The sequence below is a fragment of the Lissotriton helveticus genome, chromosome 12 (assembly GCF_964261635.1).
Source record: "Lissotriton helveticus chromosome 12, aLisHel1.1, whole genome shotgun sequence".
Lineage (NCBI taxonomy): Eukaryota > Metazoa > Chordata > Amphibia > Caudata > Salamandridae > Lissotriton > Lissotriton helveticus.
In genome coordinates this window covers 904,919,132-904,935,492 of record NC_136073.1, presented here as the reverse complement: position 1 = coordinate 904,935,492, position 16,361 = coordinate 904,919,132, and the positions used below count along the sequence as shown (strand labels likewise).

The 16,361-nt window shown below is 47.1% G+C and overlaps 1 protein-coding gene across 3 annotated transcripts in view; it reads right to left on the bottom strand.

Annotated features, from left to right (window-relative positions):
- Nucleotides 1-16,361, bottom strand: part of MINK1 (misshapen like kinase 1) — a 631,604-nt gene that overhangs the window by 82,846 nt on the left and 532,397 nt on the right. For all 3 annotated transcript variants that reach the window (XM_078670621.1, XM_078670619.1, XM_078670620.1), the window contains one exon: nucleotides 6,635-6,775. In XM_078670621.1, the coding sequence (XP_078526747.1) occupies nucleotides 6,635-6,775 (141 nt within the window). The remainder of the gene's footprint in view (nucleotides 1-6,634; nucleotides 6,776-16,361) is intronic.

Sequence of the window (16,361 nt, the reverse complement as noted above, 5' to 3'; positions counted from 1 at the left end):
AGAGACAAGGGTTGAATCAGTGGAGAACATTGGACAGATATTTTAGTGGTCGACTAGTCTACTCTTGTCAGATATGTGTAAACCTAGGGTGACCACATGTATGAAATGTTAATTAGCTGTAACCACAGTTCTCTGGCACTGGTACGCTTCAGAGATTCACATGCTTGATTGAAACCCCAGCTTTAGGCTGCCAACCCTTGCCACTCAGTGTTAAGAGAGCAGTATTCCAATTCAGCAACTGAAATTGAAACACACTGTAAAACCCAATAGACTACAAGTAGCCTATCCACTTCATTTAACGGCTTCAAGTCAATCAGGGAGGCCCCAAAACTCTAACCCTCCTCAAAGGCATCCACAGGGTGATTTTCTCATGTGGTTGTCAGTAGCCTCATGAACAGGGAGCAGGGTGGACAGATGTGAATCTTTGCAAGATGCCAATGATGGAGAAATGTAGTTAGAGGTAGGAAACTTTACTGTAACTACACCTGCACCGCAGGCCTCTTCTCTTCTGTTCCGACCATTCCAACACTGGTCTGGCTCCAGGGGCCAGTAACGTCTCATTATGAAATAATTAGGGCACTCGCTGTGCCCTGGGAACTTATACTTGGCTCCATTCCCTTGCCCTTAGAAGGTTTACTGGTGGGGGATATTTTTCTGGGTAACAGCTGAAGAGGACGAGGGAACAGCTGGGACAAGCTGATGGAAGCAGCCTTTGTTAATGGAATAAACATCCACCTGCCTGCATGAGCCTGTGAGCTTTCATTTAGTATGTCAACAAGTTCACATGAGCTACTAGAGCTAGACATTCTGTAAATACTCCGGGCACTGACTTGAGGCCAAAAGGGAGCGCTTTGAACCGCAGTGATGGCTACCCGCCACAGAGCGTAGGTATGTTCGGTGCTGTGGGTGTATTGGTAGATGAAAATACACATCTTTTACATCTACTGACACCAAATAGTCTTCATAATTGATGTATTAGAGGACATCAAACAATGAGATCATCCTGAACGTTTGTTACTTTAGAAACTTGTTCAGTGTCTTTATGGCTACAACTGGGTGCCACTAGCCAATTGTTTTTCAAACTAGAAAACTAACCAGATGAAAACCTCTGATGTTTTGAGATTTTTGGGACCAGCTCGGTGACCTCTTTCCATAACAGTTTGATGGTTTCGAGTTGTACGGCCCCTACGCGTTGATGATGCTGTCCTTTTTCTGGGGCATCACTGGAGGCATGTCCAGGAGTCTCAACTGACCTCCCGGACCAATGGTAGGGCTAGGCAGCCAGAGACATCTTGTCAAGAAGGCTCCCAAGCAGGGGTCATTTCTGCAGGCAGAGCCCGAGGAAGGGGATTCAGAAGTGGTGGGGTTGAGGGGGAGAAGTAACCTACTGTAGAAATCCTCCATTAACTTCTTATAGGAATTTAAAAAAAACATGAGTACGTGAATCATTTGTGACAATGAATGTGCTTGCTCTTCCACCTCCTGAAGCCTCCGTAACACGACGGCTCTTGGTAGTTTTATGCCTTTAACTTGTGAGTCACTGGCTATGCTGTGGACATTTGGGTCACGAGGTTCCCCAGCCTGCGAAGCGGTTTCAAACAACATTCAGTTGCCTAAATATACGCCATATTGGCTCCCGCCACCATCACTACCATGAACACTGTATCCCAAACCATGTGCAAAGGGAGAATCATCCATGCTGTGCAGGCTGCTTTTTAAAGCGGCAGTACGGAGGAGATCGGTGTTTGGGACAATGCTGGGATCACTGTCATCTGTGTCGCTGACAAGGATGCTGTTGATGGTGTTGATGTCAAGGACGCTGTTGATGGTGTTGATGTCAAGGACTCTGTTGATGGTGTTGATGTCAAGGACGCTGTTGATGGTGTTGATGTCAAGGATTGATGTCAATGACGCTGTCAATGACGCTGTTGATGGTGTTGATGTCAATGACCCTGTTGGTGGTGTGGATGTCAAGGACGCTGTTGGTGGTGTGGATGTCAAGGACGCTGTTGGTGGTGTTGATTGCAATGACCCTGTTGGTGGTGTGGATGTCAAGGACGCTGTTGGTGGTGTGGATGTCAAGGACGCTGTTGGTGGTGTGGATGTCAAGGACGCTGTTGATGGTGTTGATGTCAAGGACGCTGTTGATGGTGTTGATGTCAAGGACGCTGTTGATGGAGTTGATGTCAAGGATTGATGTCATTGACGCTGTTGATGGTGTTGATGTCAATGACCCTGTTGGTGGTGTGGATGTCAAGGACGCTGTTGGTGGTGTGTATGTCAAGGACGCTGTTGGTGGTGTTGATGTCAAGGACGCTGTTGATGGTGTGGATGTGGATGTCAATGACGCTGTTGATGGTGTGGATGTCAAGGACGCTGTTGATGGTGTGGATGTCAAGGACGCTGTTGGTGGTGTGGGTGTCAAGGACGCTGTTGGTGGTGTGGGTGTCAAGGACGCTGTTGGTGGTGTGGATGTCAAGGACGCTGTTGGTGGTGTTGATGTCAAGGACGTTGTTGATGGTGTGGATGTGGATGTCAATGACGCTGTTGATGGTGTTGATGTCAATGACCCTGTTGGTGGTGTGGATGTCAAGGACGCTGTTGGTGGTGTGGATGTCAATGACGCTGTTGGTGGTGTGGATGTCAAGGACGCTGTTGGTGGTGTTGATGTCAAGGACGCTGTTGATGGTGTTGATGTCAATGACCCTGTTGATGGTATTGATGTCAATGACCCTGTTGATGGTGTTGATGTCAATGTTCCTGATGGTGTGGATGTCAAGGACGCTGTTGATGGTGTGGATGTCAATGACGCTGTTGGTGGTGTGGATGTCAAGGACGCTGTTGATGGTGTTGATGTCAAGGACGCTGTTGATGGTGTTGATGTCAATGATGCTGTTGATGGTGTTGATGCCAATGATGCTGTTGCCGGGACAGTGATCCCCACTGCTCTAGCAGATGGGAGAGCTGCTGTACTGTCTGTGAAAGTCTCTTACTGTACGACTGGGTTTACTTCGTTGACAGTGGGTATAGCTTCATTGCCGGATCGCAGTCGTCACCCGTACTGATGCAGAGGCTCTCTTGGTACCAATCAAGCGCCGAGATGCCTACGGGTAGTCGTGCGCTATACAAGTGCGTAATCATCATTGGTGGGGCCCACACAAGGCTCAGTGGAAGCGCCCACAACACCACACTTGATGTGGACAAACTCCAGATTTGTGCTTCCTCGACTTTGTAGCTGTCATCACAGATGATTTCCCTGGAGATTCAGCATTTAAGTTTCTGCAACCAACTTACCCTGGTCCTTCAGTTTTAGTGAATGTCCCACAGATGAAATGATTGCTGGGCATATGCCCTGCCTTGTAGGTAAAAAATATATACATTTAGCATTTGGGTCATCAGTGAAGAGCTTCCTTGCTCTACACACCTCACATGGTTTGGAAAGTTATGTAAATATGAAGCCTCGGCCATGAGCTCTACTGGAAAAAACGTTATCTCAACTTCCCAGTCCAGGGAGGATAGGACACTGCAGGTCTTCCGTTTCTGCAGTCGGGTAGAGGACTTTCTGAAGAAGGAAGTCCAAAGGGTAAATCTGAAGTAAAAATGAGCAGAGTGCACAGGATTCCCTGCGGCGTGGTACACGTGGGCGGAGATCTGACTGTTGGCGCTTCCGGGGAGGATGGAATTCTGGGCCTCTCCACCCAACTGGCTGGAGTTTGGATTATAAAATGAGGTGGATGGGCTACATGCAGTCAATGATTCTCTTCAAATTTGTTTTTTATGTCAGTTGCTGTATTGGAATACTGCTCTGTTAATATTGACCACCAAAGGTTAACAGACTGGCGTCCGGGAATAATTCAAGCATGTGAGCCTACTAAAAAACATTATTCTCTAAGATTCCAAAGGTAACATTTTTACACAAATGCCTGGGTCTGAATATTCCTCCTTATTAGCTCCAAGGAAGGACGGCCTCGTTTTTATCAAATCAGAGGTGCCACTTGTCCTTCAACATAATAAAGACCACTGTTATTACTATTGACTCTAACGAGTCAGTTAAAATTATTAGATATATATATATTTTTAAACACTGGCATAATGAAGAGTTACACTGAATGACGAATAAGAAGGGTAAAATGTCACTGCATAAATTGGTGACATTTAAACGATTCTTAGTTTTATACAAGACCCGAGAGTGCATTTGTAAACTGCTGTATATATATCTTGACCTTGAATTCTATGTCATGTAATTAGTATGAATGAGTGTAAAGTAGTCACATGAGATCAAAATTCAACATGTGTCCAAATGAACGATAAACTGTTACATGATTAACAAAGAGCTGACTTAGAAAAGACCGACAAACGGATAAAAGGAGAAACAAAGTTGAATTTCACAATTAAGTATTCTAGATATTTCACTGTATTTCTGAGCGGTGATTTTTGTAGGCTTAACCAATGCTAGTACCTTACTTGATTCTGGGGAGAAATCAAGATCCTCTTAAAATCCAATAGTGACATTCCCAACCTTTAATGGTAGTAATCTTCCGCTCTGCCTGTTCTACTGATGTGCCACCCTGAGTAAGCCCATTTGAGGGAGAAACAGGTTGACCAAAAAGCAACAGCTAAGCCTTACTAACACATTTTAAAAGCTGAAATAAAGTGCATTCAACATTTGTAGGCTGTTTACCATGGAATGCTTTACTCACTACCTTTTTCCAAGTGTATGTTGGGGAAGTAGATGCAAAACTCCATGGTAAACGAAGATCTAACCTCTTTAAAAGCGGATGCTGTTGGAAATAAAGAATGCTTAAAGCTCTAATTCTCTATGACCTGCTCATTTTAAGGACTATTAAATAGGACTGGCCACAGGTCAGTTATCAGTCACCTTGGACAACAAGGAGAGACGTACTCAGTCGTCTCGCTTGGTTCAGTAGGCCCAACATACAGGGAATGTGAAGGGGTAAAACCATTTAAGATTCCCTAAGACTGGAGCCTGGTACAAATTTCCACCTGTTTTGAAGCTAAGCATTCTAGGGAATCTTCTGAAAACCAGCTGGCTTCCCCAAGTGCAGGACTTTCTTATAAGGAAGGCGCTTTGCTCGCGGTGCGGAATGAGTCACTTTGCTTATCATGGATGTCGCTGGATATTCTTGCAAGGAATGAAGGCTGTTTCCACTGCCATCTGCACTCCCAGAAAAAACAAAGAGCTTATAGCGAGAACACAAGCTTTCCCCAAGCACAGACAAGGAATCTACTGCAGGTTTCAAGCTTCACATGCTTGGTCCCACAATGCTTCTATTCTAGATCAGATTAATGACTCACAAAATTATTAGATCCGTTTCCATTTCAACAGGTAATACCGCACAACTACTGGGCTCCAAAAATCCAAACCTAACGCACGGCTCTTCTTTCCCTAGAGGTAATCCCAGCTGAAACCTTCCTACCAAGATGGCCTTAGAGTCACTGTTTGCAAGTAGAGTCTGATTTTTTCCACTCTTAATCCCAGATGTAAGTGAACATTTCACCCAAAGCCTACGGACTACTTCAATTGGGCAGTGTATATGCAAAAACTACCTTTCATTGGCTAGAGGGCGGTGACTGATGCGGGTCACAGCTCTGTTGTGCTCATCTGGGTAACACTCTGTGGGCAGATCCTGAATTGGACTCACTCTTAATGGCCACGAGGCCACTGGCTATCTGAATTCTCTCACTAGGACATGTTTAGAGCTTTCTGAAGCCCTTCACCACTGGAGGCCAAAGGCACGCATCCATTCAGCAAAGAGGTGAGAGGGAAAGATTAGAGGAGAAATATAAAATATTTGGATTTGCAGCAGATAGGAAGCTCACTCCAGCATCTGCACAAAATCTCAAACTATCAATTTCAAAACTCAGTCCGAGTCGGCCTTTTCAGGATATTCGTACGATAGGGGGGCAGACCATGATTCATGCATTAACATTACTAAAACAGAGGCCAATGAATCTATGGAAATCCCTCTGCAATAGCCCCGCCCTCAAGACCTGAGATGCCATCGGCACTCTTAATGTACAGCACTGCTACAATCAACACACAGGGCCAGAGTTGGCTTCTACAGACAAAGCACAGAAATGACAAGCGCTTGCACATGCGCCTCTGCCCGGTGAGTCACCGTCATCATCTGAGCTCTGAGCACCATTGGTCCCACTAGCCCAAGGATGCACTGGTGAGTTGCACACAGTCATCGTTTCAAGTGGTCTACAACTTTCCATGGAAGAGGAGTTCACATGGGAAGACAGCGATGGGCCAATATCTGAAAGAACAATAGTCTCAGCGTGGCTTTCTTGTTGATGTATTACTCTGGATGACCAAGCAGAATCGAGGAAAGAAATCTCCTGTGTCTGGATGTATTCCAAAGATAGTAACATGTCAGGTCTAACGAGTACCTATGAATGCAGTCCCAATGCCTTAGACCCAAAGACTGCCCCCAAACTGCTGCTCAATGCGCTTAGTAACTTGATTTCCTAGCAATCACCAGCAAGGCCCAGAGAGGCACCACTTTTCCCATGGAGCCTCAAGCCCTGGAGTAAGCCCACCATCTCCCAATGCACTAGGGTGACAGTCGGACAGGGAGAGGGGACAGACCGTGGAGCACCGCATCCTTACATCAGTCCCGCTGCCATCTTTGGCTGGAGAGGTGTTCGTTCCCTTGGGGTCTGTGGGCGAGTGGCTGGGCTGCACCACGTCCGGCAGGTTGGTGTACCCATTACTGTCCGCGTGTAGGAGGCTGCGGTCCTCCTCCGGTGTCTGAGGAAGAAAACCACAACAAGAGTCACTAGAGCGGCATGCAGCACACGTTCACACGCACACAGCTTGGCGGCATACGCAAGCGAAGCGTTCTGTTCAGCCATGTACTTTAGATCTGGACGTAACCCAAGGAATAAGGCTGCCTTTGGTGCTGTATTGGCGCATCCATTCAGTTTACATTTAAATCCCTGTGGAGACAGGTGGGGCTGCTGGGACAAAAAGCCCTCCCAAGAACGGCTAGTCTGCATGCCAGACACGGCTGGCTTTCTACTGCTTTAAGAATGAAACAACATCCACAAGGCATGCAAGCAGCATTACGGACATAAAAAAACTTAAGAGCAGGGAAAAGAAACTTAAAAGCCATTTGGCTGACACTCCGATATTAACATCTGTTGATATTGCAAACCCATTGCAACGATGTAGTGAGACTCTAAAATAAAAATCTGGCCACCAATGGATGCCCCACAGAGCACAGGAGGAGAAAGGCAGTATTCAGGCTATAAACCACAATCAAAAATTAACATTTTGCATTACCTTTTTGTTGGGCGTAAAATTTGAGATGTAGCTGCTTTGGTTTAATCATACAACCTTTAATATTCCCTGTCTCTGTAACATAACTTTGAGACTCTCAAAATAATTAGCAATATTTGTACTTTTTAGGTCTCGGCTACAGACCGCTTTAGCGGTCTACTGTCTCATCGACAATATAGGACACAACTTTTGTCTATCTATCTTTACACAACACACACACACACAGGTATGTAGACAAGGAGCTTCAGACAAGCCCCTTGCTCATGATAGGATGGCTGGGTTGTCCATCTCACTTACCTGGACCTGATTCGAAGGCTTTCCTCCTTTACGTTGCACCTGTATTTTTTAATGTTTTTTCCCCCTAATATACCACTCGAAGATGGGTGGCTGCCATCTTGTAGCAGTAAAATGAGAAAGAAAGCAAACAAACAAAATGTCGGTCATGATGCAAGTGCTCACATGGGCATGAGCATCATGACGCAAGTGTCACATACACACGCAAGTGTCATGACACATGCAGCTATTAAAAGGAAACCCATTCCAAAATTGCCAGACATGGCGTGTGCATGAGTTTTGACACGTGTTTGTATGTCACTGTAAACATGCATTGGCAAAGGGTACAACTTGGCCATTTGAAGTCGAGACCCATTGGCCTTTCTGATGCTTATTCAGAATAATGGTTGCATTTTACTCTGAAAAAGACACTTGACCAATAATGTCTCATGACCTGAAAGCAAGCTACAAGTGGAGCTGAAGGAAAAAGCATGACAGTGAGTTCCCTTGTAGGAGTACATTGAAGATGCAATACCATTATAGGACAGAAAAAAGACACCCCTGCAAGTGAAAATGCACATAACCAGATCATTTTTATGGGATGAGAAGAGCAAAGACGTTTGTGTACAATAACTCTCTCTCAAGCACCTAGAAGTGGCGCCTAGGCTCTGGTTAGATTAAACACAGCTGTTTATGCCAGGAAATGGGGTGGGGGGGGGGGGGTGGGGAGAGAGGGTCAGAGAGAAATATTTCATTGTTCAAAGGTTTCTATCCTGTGGGTATTTTGTTCAATGAACTGACACCCTCCTGTGGGTAAACCCTGCACACTCTCTGATAAGAAGACCAGTGTTTGGAGGTCATGCTGGAAAAGAAGACTGAACCCCTATCTAACAGACCCAGCCATGCTGCATAAGCCCCTTGAGGTTCCTTCTTATGCCAGACTGCACACAGGCCTAAACAGCTCACAAGGCGCTCAACATTTCAGATAACAAAGGTACCCTGCGCCAGAGGAAGGTAAATCTGTATCACTTCACAGCATTCTCTGTATCACGGCACAGCATTCTCTGTATCACGGCACAGCATTCTCTGTGTCACGCCACAGCATTCTCTGTGTCACGCCACAGCATTCTCTGTGTCACGCCACAGCATTCTCTGTGTCACGCCACAGCATTCTCTGTGTCACGGCACAGCATTCTCTGTGTCACGGCACAGCATTCTCTGTGTCACGGCACAGCATTCTCTGTGTCACGGCACAGCATTCTCTGTATTACATCTTTCTCAGTATCGCTGCTTTCTTTTGTACGGCTTTGTTTGCCATAGGTTGGCAGGGTATGCTCAGACGTGAGTCCCTTGCTCACTTTGCCACTGGATTCAAGCAAGCCGGGCTGAAGACCGCTGTAATGCCAGAAACCGGTCCTAGGAAGCTTGTTTCCGGTCCAGGGAAGGCATGGCTTGGCAGTTCGGGCTGGACTGTTCCCATGAGGCACAGGGTCAGACTGATTTGCATATGGCCATGTCTGAACTGGGGTGGCAGAGTGGGCTAAAGAACGGTGATGGATTAAACCCAGATCTTTTGACTGGGTGTGAGTGTTTGATTGGTTCAGATGCTCCATCCATCATCACCCCCTTTTGTACCTTCTCTGTATCACAGCACAGCATTCTCTGTACCGCAGCACAGCATTCTCTGTACCGCAGCACAGCATTCTCTGTACCGCAGCACAGCATTCTCTGTACCGCAGCACAGCATTCTTTGTACCGCAGCATAGCATTCTCTGTATTGCTGCACAGCATTCTCTGTATTCACGGCACAGCATTCTCTGCATCATGGCACAGCATTCTCTGTATCACGGCACAGCCTTCTCTGTATCACGGCACAGCATTCTCTGTATCACGGCACAGCATTTTCTGTATCACGGCACAGCATTCTCTGTATCACGGCACAGCATTCTCTGTATAACGGCACAGCATTCTCTGTATTACAGCACAGCATTCTCTGTATTACAGCACAGCATTCTCTGTATTACAGCACAGCATTCTCTGTATTACAGCACAGCATTCTCTGTATTACAGCACAGCATTCAACCAAGGCTGACCTCTTTTCAGGAGTTCCTTGTGCAGTGCTGGTCTGTTCAATAAGGAGCACAACACAAGTGTCTGGTTTAGGGAATACACCAAAATAAGACAGAAGAAAACAAGTTACTTACCTGTAACTGTAGTTCTCCAGTATTGGAAGCTTTCATAGATTCACATGCCTGAATGATTCCCCGTCGTCGAGACGGGAGTCTCCGGTACATAAAAAAGCAATGCTTAGTAGTATAGCAAACTGAAAAGAGGCCTAAGCCTATTTCCCTTTTGCAACCCATAACCTTCGTTATGTAAAAGAGACCACACTTGTCCCTGGACCAATCAGAGCTCCTCACCCTCTAGAACCCTCCTGAGAGAACCTTTTTCCCCTCAGATTTTCGCGCACTTGTGCCATAAACACCTTTGTGCTAAATCCGAGGTGAGCCTCTCCGGGGAGGAGGGTGGGTCGCATGTGAATCTATGAAAGATTCCAATACTGGAGAACTACAGTTACAGGTAAGTAACTTGTTTTCTTACTCCAGTATTGGAGCTTTCATAGATTCACATGCATGAATCAGAATAGCGAGCAGTAGTATAAAGCACATTTTTTTATTTTTTATCTAGTATAGTTACTTAAGACATCATCTTTCTATACATATTCAATTTAGAATCCTGCATATTAGTATAGCAAAACTCTTACCAAACATAGCAATAGAAAAAATTTGCATTTGTAATCCAGAAAAAATGACGGAGGGATGTAAAAGAGGACTCGCCGTTACTGGATAATGTTTCTCAGCGCCACATCTCTCTCCGTGGCTGCTTCCAAGCAGTAATGCCTGGTGAAGGTGTGCGTAGTTCTCCAGGTTGTTGCCCTGCAGATATCCTGGATCGGCACTCCCGCAAACAAAGCAGTGCAGGTGGACACTGCTCTCGTCGAACGGGCACGAACTCGTGCATTCAGAGGCTTTCCAGCAACCTGATGACAATATTCTATTGCACTGGAAATCCATCTGGCAATTCCACATTTTGATACAGGAAAGCCCTTCCTGGGTGCACTGAAGGCATCAAAAAGTTGTGAAGACTTGCGGAAGGGTCTAGTCTTTTGTAAATAAAATTTGAGAAAGCGCTGGACGTCCAGCGAATGGAGAACTCTTTCCGTCGCTGTTGTTGGTTGAGGAAAGAACCGCTTTAGAACTAGTGGCTCATTCAAATGAAAGTCAGTTGGTACCTTTGGAATAAACTTTGGATTAGTTCTGAGAATCATTCTGTCCTCCTTAAATTGCAAGAAAGGGCCTTGAATCGGGAGAGCCTGCAATTCCCCCCCTCTCCTGGCCGAAGTGAGTGCGATGAGAAGCGCCACTTTCCACGATAGGAATTTGAGATCCGCCCTGTGTATTGGCTCGAAGGGCTGCTTCATTAGTTGAGAAAGAACTATGTTCAAGTGACAGAGAGGTGGTGGAGGCTTTATTGGAGGAAACACTCTGAACTTTCATGAATTGTTTAATGATTCTTGCAGACCATAGAGACGGTCCTGAGGAAGTCCTTCTGTAGCGTGATATTGCAGCTTAATGTACCTTTATAGATGCACGAGTCAAACCTGACTTAGCTAAAAGCAGAATGTATGGCATAATCTCATTCGGTGCCAAATTCAGAGGATGAATGTTACACCTTTGGCACCACAGACAGAATCTTTTCCATTTCATTCTGTAGGTCTTGTTCGTACTATTCGCTCTGGCTTTTGATAGGATGTCTTTGCTTTCCCCTGAGATCTTTAGATGTTGAAACTCACAGTGCTCAGGAGCCAGGCTGCTAAGTGCAATGATTTCGGGTCCGGATGGAGCACTTGTCCCTGGGACATCGTCAAAAGCGACGGTATTGGCTGGAGGTGAATCGGATGGACTTCCGACAGTAGCAGAAGCTCCGTGAACCAGTGTTGTCTGGGCCACCATGGGGCTATCAGGACCATCCTGCACAGCTCCTTCTTGATCTTCATAAGAACTTGTGGCAGGAGGGGAATTGGAGGAAAGGCGTAGGCAAAGCTGCCTGACCATGCCATCAAAAACGCATTCCCCCCCAAGATCCCCGTTGGGGAAGCCAGCTTCTAGCGATACAAAAGGGGACGATGGACGGAGCGTTTGAGCAAATCAAACACTCACCCCCAGTCAACTGACCTGGGTTTATTCCATCACCGTTATTTAGCTCACTCCACCACCCCAGTTCAGACATGGCCATATGCAAATCAGTCCGACCCTGTGCCTCATGGGAACAGTCCAGCCCGCACTGCCAAGTCATGCCTTCCCTGGACCGGAAACAAGTATCCTGGGACTGGTTTCGGATTCATAATCCTCATCAGCCAGTCTAGCTTGAATCTAGTGGCTAAGTGAGCAAAGGACTCACGTCTGAGCATACCCTGCCAACTTAGGGCGAATAAAGCGATACAGAAGGGGATGATGGACGGAGCGTTTTAGCAAATCAAACACTCACACCCAGTCAACTGATCTGGGTTTAATCCATCACCATTCTTTAGCTCACTCCGTCACCCCAGATCAGACATGGACATATGCAAATCAGTCAGACCCTGTGCCTCATGGGAACAGTCCAGGCTTGGCAATTCGGGCTGGACTGTTCCCATGAGACACAGGGTCAGACTGATTGGGGTGGCAGAGTGGGCTAAAAAAGGGTGATGGATTAAACCCAAATCTGTTGACTGGGTGTGAGTGTTTGATTGGTTCAGATGCTCCGTCCATCACCACCCCCTTTAGTACCGCTTTGTTCGCTATAAGTTGGCAGGGTAGGATCAGACGTGAGTCCCTTGCTCACTTTGCCACAGGATTCAAGCAAGCCTGGCTGAAGACGGCTGGAATGCCAGAAACCGGTCCTAGGAAGCTTGTTTCCGGTCCATGGAAGGCATGGCTTGGCAGTTCGGGCTGGACTGTTCCCATGAGGCACAGGGTCAGACTGATTTGCATATAGCCATGTCTGCACTGGGGTGGCAGAGTGGGCTAAAAACGGTGATGGATTAAACCCAGATCTGTTGACTGGGTGTGAGTGTTTGATTGGTTCAGATGCTCCATCCATCACCACCCCCTTTTGTACCAGCTTGCATTTCCTGTTCTCCACTGTTGCGAAGAGGTCTACTGTCGGTTCTCCCCATCTCTGGAAGATGTTGCCCAGAATCCCTTGATCGACCTCCCACTCGTGGCAGGTGGATTTGAGCCTGCTGAGAGTATCTGCTTTGATGTTCTGGTCCCCTCAGAGATGTTTTCTGTTATGGATATCTTGTGTTGCAGCGCCCATTCCAATATCTTCTGGGCCTCTTGAGACAGGGAGAGAGATCTTGTTACTCTCTGTTTGTTTAAGCAGTGCAATTCCGTTGTGTTGTCCGTTTTTATTAACACAGCTGATCTTCCTATCCTTGGTAGGAACGCCAGCAATGCCAAGCGGACGGCTCTGAGTTCCAATAAGTTGATGTGCAGTTTTTGCTCGTGCAACTTCCAGCGGCCGCTGACTTGGAGGTCTTGAAGGCACGCTCCCCATCCTTCTAGGGACGCATCTGTAGTAATTATCAGTAGGGCTGGCTCTCTGTAAGGAATGAAAGACCCTGTGAGACGTTCCGCTTTTAGGTCCACCATCTTGCCCCTTGAACCATGACGGGCGTCACTTTGACTATGTCCTCAAAGGATCCCTCCGCTTGACGCCATTGTAGATCTAGTTGCTCTTGCAACGGACGCATCCTTAACCTGAAGCAAAGAACGAGGGGAATGCAAGATGACATTGTTCCCAGCAATGACTTGTAAGTGCGTATTGAAAGACACTTTTTTTGTAAAGTCTTGGAAAAGGGATACAATTCTCAGTTGCCTTTCTTTGGAGGGGAATGCCTTGTTTATCTCTGTGCCCAGTATTGCCCCCAAGAAAGTGATGTTTCTTGTTGGTTAAAGGGATGATTTTTCCTCGTTTAAAGTCAGACTTAACCTGGAATACAACTCCACGCAAGCCGCTGTTGACGATCGGGCCGATGCTGCTGATGGTGCCTTAACCAACCAGTCGTCGAGGTAAGGAAATACTTGGTGTTTCTGCTTCCTTAGAACAGCCGCCACTGGAGCCAGGCATTTCGTAAAAAATCTTGGGGCTGATTTCAGGCCGAACGGCAGTACCTTGAATTGGTAATATTCTCCGGCTACCCCGAACGGAAGGTACTGCCCGTGGGAAGCATAGATGGGGATGTGAAAGTACGCATCCTGTAGGTCTAATGTGGTCATATGATCTCCGGGGTCTAAAAGCAGATGGATGTCTTGAAGAGAGACCATTCTGAAAGATTGCTTCTTGAGTTAGGTGTTTAGGGATCTGAGGTCTAGAATAGGATGCCATTGGAGAATGTTTTTCTTGACTAGAAAAAATCGGGAGTAAAATCCCCTTCCCCTCTGGGAGTTCGTTACCGGTTCTATTGCTCCCTTTCGGAGCATTGTCCGAATCTCCTGCCGCATCTGATGTAAGTGCTTGACCTCTTGATGTTTCGGCGGTGTGCAAGGGGGCGTTTGCAGAAGTTCTAGAGTGTGTCCGCATTGAATTATGTTGAGGACCCATTGGTCCGTAGTTATTTGCTGCCAATTTTGGAAATAATAAGCAATCTTTCCACCCAGGGAAACATGTGACGTCAGAGGGATAGGTGTAGCCGGATCCTGAAGGTTGTCATTGTCGTCGGGTGTTGTCTTTCCCCTGACGACCTCCTTTACCTCTCGGAGTAGATTTTGTGTAGCCTCTTGACTGGCGCTGCGTATACTGCTGACGGTAGGGCTGAGATGAGGTGGAGTAAGATGAATATCTTCCCTGCTGGTATCCTCCTCTGTAAGACGACTGGCCTCTACCCGTAGAGCCTCGAAGAGGAACTTTCCTATATTGTAGTGTTCCTAATGATTTGGCTGTATCAGTATCTTTGTTGATATTTTGCAGTGCCTCATCTATATGTTTGCCGAACAAATCCTCTCCATTGAAAGGAAGGTCCAATATCTTATTTTGGACCTCCGGTCTAAACGCTGTTGCTCTTAGCCATCCTTGCCTGCGTAGTACTGCCGCTCCTCCCAAAGATCTGAAAGCTGTGGTCGCGATGTCCATAGCGCAATCTATGATTTCAGCCGAAGTCCTCTCCCCCTCTTGCAGAATCTTCCTGGCCTCCTGTCTATCAGTCTTTGGTATGCGGTCTATGTAAGGCAAGAGGTCGCACCACATCTGCCTATGGTATCTGCCCAGAATGGCCAGGGCATTCGCAGCTCTCACTAGAAGGGCAGACAAAGAGGAAAATCTCTTCCCCGCACTGTCCAATCTTCTACCCTCTCTGTCCGGAGGCGTCGTAATAGGAGCTGATGGATTCCTTGATTTCTGCTGAGCGCCTGGGTAATGACTGAGTCCGGCTTGGCTTGGGAACGCGCTAGAGGTTAGTTGTCAGTACTGAGAAAGGAAATGCTGACATAGAACCCTCCTGACTCTCCCCTTCTGCTGCTCGCACGCTCGCTATTGCCACACCAGTGTTCAGCGCTATTTAGACCGCGCTGTTGTAACGAAGCTTCTGTATTTTTAAATCACAGATTGCACTTCTTTTTAAGATATTACACTTTGCACACTCGTCGCTAAGCTCTTTGTACTTGCCTGAATGTGCTGATTGTAAAGCACCTCCCCGTTCCACCACGGAAAGTTCCGCTTGTGTAGAGGGAGTGTCGCACCACCGGAAGTGACGTCAGGGACCAGATCAGCTGGCCTCTGCCGAGAACGTTAAAATCCCATGCTATGGCCGACGCGCAGTCGACGCGCTAGAGGTTAGTTGTCAGTACTGAGAAAGGAAATGCTGACATAGAACCCTCCTGACTCTCCCCCTCTGCTGCTCGCACGCTCGCTATTGCCACACCACTGTTAAGCGCTTTTGAGACCGCGCTGTTGTAACAAAGCCTCTGTATTTTTAAATCACACATTGCACTTGTTTTTAAGATATTACACTTTGCACACTCGTCGCTAAGCTCTCTGTACTTGCCTGAATGTACTGATTGTAAAATGCCTCCACCTTCCACCACGGAAAGTTCCGCTTGTGTGGAGGGAGTGTCGCACCACCGGAAGTGACGTCAGGGACCAGATCAGCTGGCCTCTGCTGAGAACGTTAAAATCCCATGCCCTGGCCGACGCCCAGCGGGTGCGCCGAAGGCGCGCCAAGGGCAAGCCCGTCTGCACCCGTCCGCGCCAAACCGTCGCCAGGAGCCAGAAACCCTGCCAGTTTCTTCACTGGTCATGCCACCAACCCTAAGTTGAGGGTTACTTATTCCAGGCAGGAACTGCTACTTGTTAGGGTTCGCACACCCACCCATATCTCAGGCACTGGAACCCACTCATGCACCTACCAGTTTCCTCCCATTTTGGAAGGCCCTCTATCGTGCATTTATTGTGGATTTCAAAGTATTCCATCACTAATCACTGATCCCCACACTATTTCCAATGCGGCTAGCCATAGCTCCATCAAAGTCAGTTGGGACTGCTTCCTGGCCAATGTCCGCTCACTCCCCAAACATGCTACCAACATTTGGGATTTAGTCTCCTCATCTCTCCCTGACATCGGATTCCTGACGGAAACATGGCTAAAACCCTCTTCCACCCCAGCCATCGCTGTGGCCCTACCAGATGGCTACTGCATTTTAAAACTTGATAGTCCAAGCAAGGCGGGCGGTGGGACGGCAGT